The sequence below is a fragment of the Camponotus vicinus genome, unplaced genomic scaffold, assembly GCF_025532165.1.
Source record: "Camponotus vicinus isolate PSW18456_S1 unplaced genomic scaffold, iyCamVici1.0 SCAF_3, whole genome shotgun sequence".
Lineage (NCBI taxonomy): Eukaryota > Metazoa > Arthropoda > Insecta > Hymenoptera > Formicidae > Camponotus > Camponotus vicinus.
Genome location: NW_028141967.1, coordinates 2,679,271 through 2,687,254, shown reverse-complemented (window position 1 = coordinate 2,687,254; position 7,984 = coordinate 2,679,271). Strand labels below are relative to the sequence as shown.

General features: G+C 30.9%; 2 protein-coding genes across 4 annotated transcripts; one reads left to right on the top strand and one right to left on the bottom strand.

Annotated features, from left to right (window-relative positions):
* Positions 1 to 967: 967 nt before the first annotated feature.
* Positions 968 to 4,449, top strand: LOC145968231 (transcription initiation factor TFIID subunit 6). 3 transcript variants are annotated; one of them, XM_083093562.1, is made up of 9 exons: positions 968 to 1,107; positions 1,446 to 1,680; positions 1,850 to 2,168; positions 2,356 to 2,759; positions 2,840 to 3,043; positions 3,114 to 3,296; positions 3,463 to 3,679; positions 3,740 to 4,086; positions 4,182 to 4,449. In XM_083093562.1, exons 2-9 carry the CDS (start codon positions 1,531 to 1,533, stop codon positions 4,275 to 4,277), a joined length of 1,920 nt encoding a protein of 639 aa, XP_082949688.1. In that variant the 5' UTR covers positions 968 to 1,107; positions 1,446 to 1,530; the 3' UTR covers positions 4,278 to 4,449. The 3 variants fall into 3 exon arrangements, with proteins under 3 accessions (XP_082949688.1, XP_082949686.1, XP_082949687.1); XM_083093560.1 differs by having other exon boundaries at positions 991 to 1,193; XM_083093561.1 differs by having other exon boundaries at positions 991 to 1,210.
* A 234-nt stretch (positions 4,450 to 4,683) lies between these two features.
* On the bottom strand, positions 4,684 to 7,457 carry Oxa1l (OXA1L mitochondrial inner membrane protein). Its single transcript, XM_083093563.1, has 8 exons — positions 7,276 to 7,457; positions 6,785 to 6,953; positions 6,364 to 6,543; positions 6,087 to 6,230; positions 5,875 to 5,960; positions 5,532 to 5,798; positions 5,153 to 5,315; positions 4,684 to 4,908 (listed from the first exon to the last, which is right to left on the bottom strand). The coding sequence occupies exons 1-8, from the start codon at positions 7,339 to 7,341 to the stop codon at positions 4,751 to 4,753; spliced, it is 1,233 nt and encodes a 410-aa protein (XP_082949689.1). The 5' UTR covers positions 7,342 to 7,457; the 3' UTR covers positions 4,684 to 4,750.
* Between the last annotated feature and the right edge of the window lie 527 nt (positions 7,458 to 7,984).

Genomic DNA, 7,984 nt, shown 5'->3' with positions numbered 1-7,984 from the left:
TTGAAAATATCGAAATTGGATCAGTTAGCCAATAGCAGAAGTTGTTTCTTAAAAGTCTCTGAAAGACCAATCCCATTCGATATGAGGTGAAAGCTCGTCGACCATTGGCCTCAAATGCAAGAGATACTTTCTGAATTAGGGTAGGTTTCCACTTGACTCTCAACGCTCATTTTCCATCACATGACTAAAGATAAAGGCCCATATTTTGAATCCTCTTTTAACGATAAAAGTGCCTCTAAAAGTGGCTTATAAGTCTTTTGATTGGCTATGAGCCACTTTTAGAGGCACTTTTATCGATAAAAGAGGATTCAGAATATGGGCCAGATACCAATTCGTCATTTTTTGATATGTAATGTCTTGACGTTAAAAATGAGCGTCGAGTGTCCGAAAACTACGGCCCATATTTTGAATCCTCTTTTATCAATAAAAGTGCCTCCAAAAGTGGCATATAAGCCTTCTGATTGGCTACAGGCCGCTTTTAGAAGCACTTTTATCGATAAAGCGTCGTCTACAATGAGATTTTAAGGAGACTTAAGGCGTAAGACTTAAAAAACCAATCACAGTCAAGAATTAAGAGAATACTCGACTGTGATTGGTCAATTTCTTAAGTCTTACGCCTTAAGTCTCCTTAAAGCGTCGTCTACAATGGCCGTAGCATAAGATTGTAAGGCCGTAGTCGTAAGAAATTGACCAATCACAGTTGATTATTCTCCTGAACTTCAACTGGGATTGGTCAATTTCTTACGACTACGGCCTTACAACCTTATGCTACGGCCATTGTAGACGACGCTTTAAATCTCATTGTAGACGCCGCTTAAAAGAGGATTCAAAATATGGGCCTACGTCAACTAGAGTAGCATTCGACTGTCCAATCAGAACAAAGGAACCTTGCCTATCTTTATCCTGATTGGTCTCTACTCGACGAGTGGATATTCGCTCTATATATTACATAATCATAGACGAAATTCTTTATTTAACGACCAACCGGCGTGCTCAACGTAGTAATACGTGGTATGCATCAGCGTGCATGTCGTAAATAAACGTAAAATGTAGTTTGATTTAATCTCATAATAATCTTGAAGCGCATTATTATGCCAGTGAAGCAAGGTAAACATAATGCTGTCCTTATAATTTCATTCTCAAGAATTTCCTACTCTTGGAAGAGATGATGTAGAAATTGTATCCAAACATCTGTAAGGAATACAGTTTTGTAAATATATTTGTATTTGTAAACATTCATATTTTTCTAAAATACTATAGCAAAGTTGATACATGTATTGTTTATAACATTCATTTTTATCAGATGTATAAAAATGAATGTCTTATTTATTTATTCAAACAAGTAATGAAAGGTATATTATTTGTTATTGTTGTATTAAGTTTCTTATTTTTAAGTATGATCACATTAGTATAACACATAGTAGCATTATTGCATTTGTTTATAGGAAGCTGTAAGAATAAGAAGCACTTAATTATAAAATAAAACTGTCGTATCGATATATGCTATGTGATACTTGAGAAAGTTTGAAAATGAATGAAAGTGAATCCATTTATGGGACAACTTTGTCTCAAGAATCTATCAAAGTGATAGCAGAAAGCATCGGCGTTGGAAATTTCCCAGATGAGGCCGCAAAGGATCTCGCAGAGGATGTTAGCTATAGACTCAAAGAAATAATTCAGGTTAATTGCATGTATTATATTCTGTATAATTTGAACCCCTGCTAAAAAGATATTAATTTCAAATTCATTAAAAATTATATTGTCAATATATTATCAATTTTTATTTTTTACAAATTTTATTTTATGTAATTAAATAAATAAAACTTGACAATTTATTGATTCTTTATAGGATGCTGCAAAATTTATGAGGCATGGAAAACGTCAACGAATGACTACGCATGATATAGATCATGCATTGAAAATTAAAAACATTGAGCCAACATATGGATTTTTTGCTAAAGATCACATACCATTCCGCTTTGCATCAGGTGGTGGTAGAGAACTACATTTTGTGGAAGAAAAGGAGATTGATCTTAATGAAATTGTGTCTATGGCTGGTGGGCAAACATGGCCCAAGCTTCCTTTGGAAATCACATTGCGAGCTCATTGGCTGTGTATTGATGGAGTACAACCTACCGTACCAGAAAATCCACCGCCAGTATCAAAAGGTTTCATTCATTTAATTTTTCATCTAGAAAGAAGAATTCCTTTAAGATTATATATATTTAAATTATTATAAAAGTTATTCTAAAAAAAACTTTGTTTTAAAAAGGAAAGTTCAAAAAACATTAGTACAATTTGCAAAATACATATTCCAAATTTTCAATTATATCATGATAAAATAAATTTTAATAGATGTCCAGAAACTAGAGAGTGTCGATCCGACGACTAAATTATCCAGCAAGAATCAAAATATTGGTATTGGTAAACCGGGTGGCGGTGGCAAAAGTCAGAAGCTACGAAATGTGGAGACTATTCACGTGAAACAGCTTGCGACGCACGAGCTCAGTGTAGAGCAGCAATTGTACTACAAAGAAATAACCGAAGCATGCGTCGGATCCGACGAAGGTCGCAGAGCGGAGGCTCTTCAATCGCTCTCGGCGGATCCTGGTCTGCACGAAATGCTGGCGCGTATGTGCACCTTCATCGCGGAAGGTGTGCGGGTCAACGTCGTACAGAATCATCTCGCGTTACTTATCTACCTCATGCGAATGGTCAAGGCTCTACTCGATAATCCGAGTCTTTATCTGGAAAAATATGTAAAAGACTTAGCTATTTTTTTTAAATTAATTTATTATTTCACTTTATCTATTGAAATAGTATGTATTATAATTTTTAGCTTCATGAATTGATACCATCGGTTGCAACTTGCATAGTTTCTCGACAATTGTGCATGAGACCAGATGTAGACAACCATTGGGCATTACGAGACTTTGCTTCCAGACTCATGGCACAGATATGTAAAAATTTTAACACCTCTACAAATAATGTACAAACTAGAGTTACTCGTATGTTTAGTCAAGCATTGGCAAAAAACAATCAGGTAACAATCATAAAGTTTGATATGAAAAAAAATTAATTTATCCTATGAGACTAGAAAGAAATTTTTTTAGACACCGTTAGCGTCTCTTTATGGAGCAATTGAAGGACTCTGTGAACTAGGTCCAGAAGTGATTAAAGCTTTGGTTATTCCCAAAATTAAATCTATCTCTGACCGTATTGAATCATGCATTGAAGGTCAAGGATTATCCAATGTGGATAAAAATGGAGCTGGACACATCAAAACTTTGCTTGTGGTAAAACTGATTTCAATAATATTCGTTTTTTTTTTTTTTTCTGGAAATGTATAGAATATATTAAGATTTAATATTATATAATCACTTATTAATGAAAAAGAATTGTAGAGCGAAAATATACATCGACATACATTAAATATTAGTATAGCTAAAAAAATTTTTTTAGAAATCGGTTGCTCCAGTTTTGAAAACAATACGGTCACCACCTGATTACGTGGATGATTACAAACAGGACTATGGATACATAGGTCCTGCACTGTGTGCTGCAGTTGCAAAAGCTCGCACGCAACCTGTTGCTTTAGCAACTACAACTACAACTACAGCACTTACAACGAATCAACAACAAGGTTCCAATTGTACAGGAAAAACACTTGTGCAAACAGGTGAGCAAATTGTCATCGATAGTAGTAGTATGTGTATTATAAATAATAATTATGTTGTAGTGACTAGTTCGAGTCCTGGACACCAAACTGGCCGCACAATTATGCTTGGTACAACAAGCAGGAGTGCTAGCGGAACTTCTGCAACTGGTGGACAAAAATTTGTTATCCTGCAATCGCGCTCACAAACACCTACTGCTTCCAATATAAATACCAGTGCGATTCAACAGCAACAATCGCAGACACAGCAACAGCAGCAACAACCACAACAACAACAACAACCACCTCAACAAGTTAAACTGGCACAGACTAATGTCAGTCAACAAAAAGCACATGTACCAAGTTCCACTACAAAATTAGTTGTAGTGTGCATGTCTGCCAGTAGTCATACTAATACATCGGTGACGCAAGTATGATCTATTTATCCATCAATATTATATATAATCGGTATATAAATTTCGGTCTCAAAATATTATAAATATTCTAAAAATTTTTACATTTTTAGCAAGCAAATCTTACGGCGAAGACGCAAAATGTCTTTGTAACACAACAAAATGTCGAAGGGTCACTCAGTCCAGAAGAAGAACACTCGTTTCAATAAAAATATATATATACATAGATATATGTAAGAGTGACAACATATATATACATATATGTATATATATGAAAATAGAACTTCCAAAAAAATCCTTCCTTATATAGTTAATACATTCTTTAAATGAGAACAAATAGTTTTTAAAGAAAAAATAAACTTTTATGCAAATTAAGAAAAAGTTTTTTATGAGTTTTCTATTTTTTTTTAAGTCTAACAAAATGATGCTTTGTATTTTTGATTATAGGTTGACAGCAATTTTTTTTGTTTATATTCTATATTATTTTTATAATTATATAATACATACAAGGATACTTTTTATCATTCAATGAAATGTTATAAATTTGATATATTATAACAATTAAAATGTTAAAAATAGTGTTTCTACATTAAATATGATTTCCTTTGATACAGATACAATTATCGATTGATTTATTATATTGCATATTGTGTAATGAAATACACATTAATTACAATTATAATTATCTACTTTTCGTGAGAACAGTTGACTGTTTTTTTTGTTTTGTTGGATCATATTTAAATGTCTTAACTATAGGACCTTTACCTGCGGCACTAAATTGTACTACATCTGCTCTTTCTCTATCAGCTAATTGCTTAGATATTTTCATGTTCGTCCAGGCTAAAATGAGCATAAAATTAGCAATAAATTATCGCATAAATTTTTGTTGAAGAGGAATTATATATATATATATATATAATACAAGATAAATTATATATATATATATATATATATATATATATATATATATATATTTATCTTGTATTATATATATTTGTAATTATTTGCATATGTACTCGTGAATATTGATTATTCTTAATTTACAAGTATTATTTCACTGTGTAACATAATACACTGTACTCACCTTCTTGAAATTCTTTAGTGAAGTTCTTCTTTTTACCATCAGCTGTTGTTTCATGTTTTATCCGAATAGGCATGTCGAGAGCTTTTCTTACGTATGGGACTTTTAGGATACCAGTTTGCACCAAAGAAACAAAGTTTGTTGATACCCAATATGTTAAAATAGCCTGCAAATAATATGAAGAGATACACTTAAAAAGTGTGATTTAAAAACATTTATAAAAAAATATGTATATATATTAACACATAAAAGCACACACACACACACACATATATATATATGCTTTTATTAATTATATAAATATTTAGTGATGCATAAGTGCTCTTGGATTAATGATTCATAAAAATATATCACAATATAACATTAATATTATTATACTTACACCAGGGAAATGTATCATGAATGGCAATATTATGAAAGGCACTGCTCGCAAAACGTATCGAAACATGCCCATACTCTTGAGATTAGTGCCATCTGCACCTAACTCGATTGTGATATACATAGTTACAGAAGTAACAATCGGCATTATGTAATAAGGATCATGTACAGTGAGATCATGTAGCCACCAAAAACCGCCGTGTTTCAAGCTCTCCACAGGCGCATTCGCCATTCCCCTCAAGGCTAAAAAGAAGGAAAGAAATACTGGTGCCTGAAAAATTTACGTCAATCAGCAAATTATTTTCTATCTTATCTTTTTTTGTGCACATTCATTATATTATATGCACCTGGATTAATGGTACTATGAAATTCTTAATGGGACTGATGTCACTTTTTTTCATATACTGCATCAGCTCGGTCGCAATTCGTGCACCTATTGTTTACAAAAAAAAAGAAAAAGAAAAAAATTTGTTTTTATTCTTAGTTATTGTAAGTTTGTAACCATAGTTTTTGGTAACAAAATTATAAAAATTTTTTACAAAATTTTTCTCCAACATACTTTCAAAATGGTCACCACTCTGTCTGGCCTCTGTCATTTTCATTTGTAGTTCTGTTATTACTGGCATGCTATTGCTGAATTTGATCATATTTTTCTGTGCCTTTATCACTATGGGGAATATAAGAACTCTTACACAAATAGTACCTGAAAGCAATTAAAGCTGTATTAACAATGTAATTTTTATTACATACATAATTATATATATTAATTATATAATTAATTATATAATTAAATATTATCTAGATTCTCTTCTTATGATAAAAGTAAAAAAATATACCTATGACAATTGTTGTCCACCATGGGATATCACAACTTATGTGCATAAATTCCATGAATTTTTGTATAAGTCCTACTGGAGTATAACTACTAGCCAATCCTATGCTTTCCAAAGTTGCTTCTCCATTTGGATGCACTTTCACGATATTTTCTACTATTTCCTCTAGTGGTGTTGGTGGATCTATATATAAATTATATAATAAATTAAATGGCTTTTATAATTCTTTAATTTTCTTTCCTTTATGATATATAATTACACAAAGTTTTGTTAAGAATAAAAGAAAGCTCTTGTCATAGAGTAAGTTTAATTGTTAACATATAGTTGCTAATATTAAAATATGATTAAACATTTTTTACTTGTTATAACAAAGCATTAAAAAAATCAAAAGAATATTAACAATATACAATTTTTCTATAAGTACCTGGTATTTCATCATATGGACTCTTCTGTGGAGTTTCATTGGTACTAGCATAACGAACCAAAGGGATTCCTGTAATTCTGCAGTTTTTGTATAGATTAAGCACGGAGTTGGTTCTGGGAGTTCTTTTTATTTGATTGATTAGATGAATATGTCTACACGTAATCACTTCCTAAATGAGGGAATAAAGCAGTGCACTTTCTCAGGAACAATATTACTTTGCAAAACTATTATTACAGAAAATTGGAATGTATTTTTCTGAATATATTAATAAGTAAAATATGTGTTTGACATGTAACATTTCAAGATTAATATATTCTTTTCCAAATTTATACAAAAATGAATATAAATGTAATTAATTATACATTAATACTGTATTATTATTAATAATTATTACATCGTATTTTCTTAAATATCAACTGTTGATTTATGTTGCAAGATTCTAAGTAATAATTTCTAACCTAATCGTTAAGAAAAGCCGCAAAATATTTTACCTGTGATATCACGTGTGTTTTTAATAACGCTTGTCGACAAGCGATCGCGGACACTCGTATCAACATTTTTATGGTTTTCGATTAAACTGTCAATCTTAATTAATTTGCAAAATTTGTACTTTTCTCATTGAAAATCTGCTCTCTTATTAATAATTATACCCCCGTGCCACCGATTTAGGAAAGACTCGAAGCGCCTCTATATCCATAAAACGTAGATATTGAACTACATAGCCATTACCATGAAACATCATAATGGGTAACACGCAAATTGTGGTTCTGTTCCATGATATATGCAAAAGTTTTCATAGAGCAAAATATTTTAATGTTTAATGCTTTATATTAATATCGATTTTTAATAAATTTAATCTGTTAAAAAAATTTAATTCATTATATGTATATAACATCGATAAAGAGATTTTCAATCCTGTCGATAAAATGATAATCTACGGCATTAATATAAATTTGTATTATTTTTTTGATGCAATACAATTTCCGAATAATATTCTCTCTTTCAGTTTATAAAGTTTAAGTTTCATTAGCAATTTCAATTAATTTTTTTATGAATATATGATCACCCGATTGAAGGTATAAAGTAGGAATTTATGTAAGCAGGATTTAAATCTCTATTGATAATAAATATTTATAATAATAATTAACGATACAATAATAAATTAAATAATAATAAAATAATTTCATTAACAATAAATAC

Excerpts from the sequence above, each read along its gene's own strand:
- LOC145968231 (XM_083093562.1), top strand. The coding sequence starts at position 1,531 with ATGAATGAAAGTGAATCCATTTATGGGACAACTTTGTCTCAAGAATCT. Across the intron at positions 2,760-2,839 it reads GTCTTTATCTGGAAAAATAT|CTTCATGAATTGATACCATC; the intron begins GTAAAAGACTTA and ends TATAATTTTTAG. Across the intron at positions 4,087-4,181 it reads CTAATACATCGGTGACGCAA|CAAGCAAATCTTACGGCGAA; the intron begins GTATGATCTATT and ends TTACATTTTTAG.
- Oxa1l (XM_083093563.1), bottom strand. The coding sequence starts at position 7,341 with ATGTTGATACGAGTGTCCGCGATCGCTTGTCGACAAGCGTTATTAAAA. Across the intron at positions 6,544-6,784 it reads TCCATATGATGAAATACCAG|ATCCACCAACACCACTAGAG; the intron begins GTACTTATAGAA and ends ATTTATATATAG. Across the intron at positions 6,231-6,363 it reads GTGGACAACAATTGTCATAG|GTACTATTTGTGTAAGAGTT; the intron begins GTATATTTTTTT and ends AATTGCTTTCAG.